We start from the raw sequence: 6,000 nt of genomic DNA on the forward strand, positions 1-6,000 counted from the left end.
CGCTGCATGAAAATGACTGTGCCCTTCTGCAAAACCTTGTGACTCCTTATATGGGGTCATTGTGTTTCCCTTTTTTCCCCTATCGCAAGCTTTCTTAGCCCTTGCCCTTCCTCAGAACAGACTCTTCCCAAATAGCCTCTGTTCACAGACATCTAGGTAGACAACAGGCAAGTTTCTCTGACTTCCCTTGTCTCACCGGCTCCAACTTCTTTATCTCCCAACCCTTTGGGTGAATGGGAATAAGGGAAGGAAGGAATCAGTGTCTCATTTATGATAAACTGTCTAAAATCTGAAACCATTCTATTACTCTATTTGCTCTCCTTGTGCCCTAACTTCTATTCTCCTTAACCATCTGCCTGAGGATGTAAGAGTTCAGGCTTGAGATTAATATAAACCATGCTCCAGGGCAAAATGGAAGACATGTCAGTATAGATTCCCCCTCTTTGCATTCTGCTGGTTGTAGTTCTGGGCCCTTGCTGGCAAAGGCAACTAGGACACTAGTAAGAAAAATCTCAAGGTCCTAACTGGCTAAGGGGCTTGTGAGGAGTATGTTTCATTGGCTATTTTGCTAGGATTGGTTGGTTTGTAAACCTTCTGGAAGGCTAAGTGTCTCTGAGTGTGTCAAACTTCCATCCTACACCAGCAGGGTCCACTTTAGCCTCACCCTCCACTCACTGTTTTTAAAATAGAAGTCATCCTCTATGTTGACTTGGGTTCCAGCCCCTTTTTCTGATTCATTCATCCACCATCCAAAATATTTGAATGCTTCATAAGAGCATTACTCTCCTTAATCACTTTCTATTGAGGATCTTTAGTTTGACAGTCTGTCCCTGATTACATACCCTCCTTTCTCCTGTTAATTACTCTTTCTGTAATTAGTTTTTTCCATTGTGTTTGATACAGTGAGCTCCCCTGGAATTCCTTTTCTCTAAGCACTGAAAAGGAGAGGAGAGGGAGAATGTAAGTGTAAGGCAGAAATAATGTGATGAGGGGGTACAACTGGTTCTCAGGGTCAAGACCCCCATAAAAGCAAAGAGCTAAGCATGTGTGTGTGTTACGTATTGTTCACTTCAGTTGCAGTGGTGGTGGGTCAGAATACCAGGAAAGACACTCATCCCTTTAGCACTCCAGTCTCCCTTGCTCACTCACCTCCCTCACACATTACAATTACACACTTCTGTTTCTCTTACAATCCAATTCGATCCCTTACACACTCATCTCTTTTCCATAGTCACACACCGTGCACACTTTTCAGTCTTTTGTGTAAAAGTGTTTATTGCTTGAGTCCATCTCTTGCTCACTCACCTCTGACAGTTGCATAGCTTGCTTTCTTTGCACACTCCCAGTTTGCACAAGCCTCTCCCTCCCTGGTGCACCTGCGTCTTTGACCACTCACCTTCCATCCTCACCCGCTCACCCCCCCAACACACACACACCCATTCACACACCTATTCTACCCGAGCGCACACCCCTTTCCTTGGCCACTCCTCTCCCTCCACCCTCCCCCGGGCTCGCACACTCGCCCCCGCCTCTGGGGACACCTGCTCGTGCCGGGCAGGGCGGGGATGCGCAGCCGCGGCCACTTCTCCTCCTCTCCCCTTCCCCGCCCCGCCCCTCCCTCCATCCCTCACCGGCTCCCCGGCTCCCGCCCCGCCCGCCCGCCGCTCCGGGGGGGTCTCCGCCGCCGCCGCCGCCGGAAGGAGCCGCCATTTGCCACCGCCGAGCGCACGGGCCGAGCCGGAGCCGCGAGCCGGAGCGGGACTGGGGCCAGGAGGACGGCGATGGGGGGCGGCCCCGCCGCAGGAGGACCGGGGCGCGTAACCCCGGGAGCCCGGCCCGCCCCGGACCCGGACCCGCGGGGCGCGACACCCTGAGCCCCCCTCCCCGCCCACTGCCCTGGCCATGGCTGCCCGCCCCCCCGCCCCCGGGCCGCCAGCCCTCTCGGCCCCGCAAGCCCCGCAACCCCGGCTGTGGCAGCAGTGAACGGCTCTCGCAGGCCCCGAAGACCCCGGCCGGGCTCGGCTCTCCAGCGCGCGCCCCCTTCCCGGCCTTGCCCTCTCCCTTCCCCCAGCCGCCCGAGTCCCCCTTGCACGCCGCCCCCCGCCCCCCGGCGCCCGGACGATGCTCAAGTCTCGGCTCCGCATGTTCCTGAACGAGCTGAAGCTGCTGGTGCTGACGGGCGGGGGGCGGCCCCGGGCCGAGCCGCAGCCCCGGGGGGGCGGGGGAGGCGGCTGCGGCTGGGCGCCCTTCGCCGGCTGCTCGACCCGGGACGGCGACGGAGACGAAGAGGAGTACTACGGGTCCCAGCCGAGGGTCCGGGGCCTGGCCGGCGACAAGGAGCCGCGGGCCGGACCCCCGCCGCCGCCCGCGCCACCGCCGCCGCCCCCGGGCGCGCTGGACGCCCTGTCGCTCAGCAGCAGCCTGGACAGCGGGCTCCGAACCCCCCAGTGCCGAATTTGCTTCCAGGGCCCGGAGCAGGTAAGGCCCGGGCATCCGGCGGCGCAGGGAGGGGTGGGGCGCGCACCTGGGGCGCTCGGGGAGACCGGGAACAGGGGGCGGGGCCTGAGGAAGCTGGGCGGGACCCAGCGCCCGGGGTGGAAATGGAGTGAGGTTGGGGGGCTTGGCTGGAGACTCCGGGAGCGCAGATTTGGCGTGGAGGGGGATCAGGTGTCCCCAGGAAGGGGTGGGGCTTTCTCCTGGGAGGGTTCAAAATCTCTCCCCTTAACCGAGACACCCTTTCTCGCCCACTTCTCTCACCCCAGGGTCTCTGTAGGCTGAGAGGGCCTATCCTCTGAGAGGTGGGCAGAGAGAATAATGCTTCTTGAAGGGAGGGGTCCAGCCGGTGCCCTTGCCTTCCTCGATAGTTCTCTACTTGGGGCACTTTTCTTCATTTCCCATTCCACAACTTTCCTTCTCATTCCGAAGAATATCCTCTGTTTAAATGTTATGGACAAAGTTGTCCCGGGATAGTATGGGGGGGGGTGTCTCTATGTCGTGAGAAATTACTCTTTGATTAAAGGGGAACACCCTCCACTCACACCCTTAGGATTTCCCCCTTTTTGATACGTGGAAACTGAGTACTGTAACCTATCCCAGTCTGCACCACATCTGTGAAATACTTTACAGTGATGGGGAGTGGGTTAGGAAGGCATGGCTCAGAAGCTCTGACCCTGCCCTCCTGTCTCTCCAGATCCTAAGTGGTAGCCTTCCATTTGGGAACCTTTAAAGAGCACCCTTCTCAAACTCTGGAAACAGGGAAGACCCAGTATTCACCGGCCAACCCTCCCCCGCCCCCCTAGTCCCTTTCCATGTCTCTTCTATTGGGCCAGGGAAGTTTACCTTGAGCTCTAATTTTTTTCTTTTAGGGTGCAGCCTTAGCTTCTTGCCTTGTTTTGGGTGAAAAGCCTGATTTTTTTTTTTTTTTTTTAAGGTGGGAGACTGACCTGGAGAGGAGGTTTTCCTCTCCTGTAGTGGAGAGGACTGGGGTCGGGTGGCGATAGCTGACAGGAACCCTCCTCACTCTTCCTCCAGGGGGAGCTCCTGAGCCCCTGCCGCTGCGACGGCTCCGTGCGCTGCACGCACCAGCCCTGCCTCATCCGCTGGATCAGCGAGCGGGGCTCCTGGAGCTGTGAGCTCTGCTACTTCAAGTACCAGGTCCTGGCGATCAGCACCAAGAATCCCTTGCAGGTGAGGTGCAAGGGGAGAACTCTGAGACTGGGGCAAGGGCCTTTCAGCAATTAGAATCAAGGACCCTCCAGGGAGCCTATTTATCCATTTACTCTTGATTTCAAAGTCACCCTCCCTACCATTGCCATAATTTAGTATCTGTCTGTAAATCCTCCCTTCCTTCATTTACTCACAAAGACATTTATTGGGCGCCACCTGTGTTCCAGGCCCTGGGATAACAAAAGAAGAAAAGATGGTAGTGCTGCTGCTACTGCTGGTAGCAAACATGTAGAGTTTTCTATGGGTCAAGTTCTTGGTGTGTATTAACTCTTTTAATCTTCATAATAATCCTAATAGTTATGTTACTCAGCCAGTAAGTAATGGAGTAAGGATTTGGAATTCAAACCTAGATGGTCTGGCTTCAGAGCACCTGCCTGATCATGCCTTTCTAAAATAAGACAGAAAATGGTCTCAATGTGAGAGATGCCACATTCTAGATGTGATCAAGGCACAGAGAAGCAGATTGTTAATCCTGCCTGAAGGGTTTCTGGAAGGCTCCTGGTGTATCCTTCTATTCAGGGCCACCCTAATCTGGCCCTCTGTCTCTTTCTGTGACTTTTTGGAGCCTTTTCTCCCACACAGTGGCAGGCCATCTCCCTGACGGTCATTGAGAAGGTCCAGATTGCAGCCATAGTTCTGGGCTCACTCTTCCTTGTCGCCAGCATCTCCTGGCTCATCTGGTCCTCACTCAGCCCTTCAGCCAAGTGGCAACGGCAAGATCTGCTTTTTCAGATCTGCTACGGCATGTACGGCTTCATGGATGTCGTCTGCATAGGTGAGGATACCTCTCTCTCTCTCACCTGCTCAGCATCTTTCTCCAACTCACACACTTAATTTTCCCTGCCCATTCCCTCAGTTTCATGGCCACATTTTCTACCATTGGGGGCCTTTAGGGCTATCTCCCTTCTCTGCTTCTCCAGGCCCTTTGCAAATTCTGTCTCCTCCCCCTGGAGAAATGCTTGGTTGAGTACCTCTGGCCTAGGTCTGGGCAGCAGTTGACCCTGGATTTCTTATCCTCTTGCTCAGGCCTCATCGTCCATGAAGGCTCCTCTGTCTACCGTATCTTCAAGCGCTGGCAGGCAGTAAACCAGCAGTGGAAGGTCCTGAATTACGACAAGACCAAGGACATAGGAGGAGATGCAGGGGGAGGGACGGCAGGGAAGCCGGGCCCCAGGACCTCACGGACGGGCCCCCCCACTGGGGCCACCAGCCGCCCCCTGGCCGCCCAGCGCATGCGGACGCTCTTGCCTCAGCGCTGTGGTTACACAATCCTGCACCTACTTGGACAGCTGCGGCCACCAGATCCCCGTTCCAGTTCCCATTCCGGCCGCGAGGTTGTCATGAGGGTCACCACAGTCTGAACTAAACTCCAGGAGTGGGGATCTTGAAACAATGCATCAGCCAGAGATAAGCTGTCATGGCTGCTGGAGGTACCACCTGGACAAGGTGTTTGGGGCACACTGCCCCACCACTGAGGATCTCTGTGGGCAGCCTCAAGCTGGAGACATTGGCCTCTACTGCCCACTGGGTAGAGGTGCCTGGATGACATTCCAGCCCCCACTGACAGCTCCCCACACTCATCTTGCGGCAGCCAGTGGGCAGGTGGGGAGAGCATCTTTTCTTCCCTAGAGAACCGTCCTTACCTCAGCTCCTAGGGCCTCCAGCCCCCCAGCTCCACTATGGTGACTTGGTGAAGGGGGTCCAATGCGAGAAGAAAGGGGCTGTAGACCCCCCCCAATCCCCACCCCATGGCCACAGGGCAGCTGGCAATAAGACTAGTATACATTGACCTCCCATTCCCTGCATGAGGGTGGGGGTACTTCCCCCGCTCCACCCCCCATTGCATGGGGGGAGGGCATAAAGAATCATTTATATGCACGTGGAGACTCCTTTCTCATCTGGGGCTTTTCTGGAGGGTTGGGAGGTGTGGGCAGTTTTCTCTACAGAGGCTGCAAATCCCAAATGCAGCAGTGGATTCTGAGTTGGAGGTGTAACTCCCACTTGGTGGTGAATAATTCACATTGGCTGCTAGGTGGCAGTGCTCAGAAGTATCTAAGGGGTGGACCTGACACCTGCGTGTTGTGTGATTTAGAAAAAAATCTCTCCACCGTGGTTTTCCTGTCTACCTCATAGGGTTGGACTGAGGATAAATGAGGGATAGGTTGAATGCCATTGCAAAGAAAATCAGTGATGGCATAAAAAGATCTCTAGACTAGTTGATGGTCCATTTATTTCAAATAATAGCTGGTTAACAAATTCCAAAATGTTTTTCAT

General features: G+C 55.3%; 1 protein-coding gene across 1 annotated transcript; it reads left to right on the top strand.

Moving 5' to 3' along the window:
• Positions 1-1,748: 1,748 nt before the first annotated feature.
• On the top strand, positions 1,749-5,087 carry MARCHF9 (membrane associated ring-CH-type finger 9; the record flags this gene model as incomplete). The annotated part of the gene is made up of 4 exons (XM_082849442.1): positions 1,749-2,478; positions 3,532-3,687; positions 4,309-4,501; positions 4,753-5,087. The coding sequence occupies exons 1-4, from the start codon at positions 2,122-2,124 to the stop codon at positions 5,085-5,087; spliced, it is 1,041 nt and encodes a 346-aa protein (XP_082705568.1). The 5' UTR covers positions 1,749-2,121.
• Positions 5,088-6,000: the final 913 nt, after the last annotated feature.

The sequence above is a fragment of the Leucopleurus acutus genome (assembly GCF_964270905.1).
Source record: "Leucopleurus acutus genome assembly, chromosome: 11".
Taxonomy (NCBI): domain Eukaryota; kingdom Metazoa; phylum Chordata; class Mammalia; order Artiodactyla; family Delphinidae; genus Leucopleurus; species Leucopleurus acutus.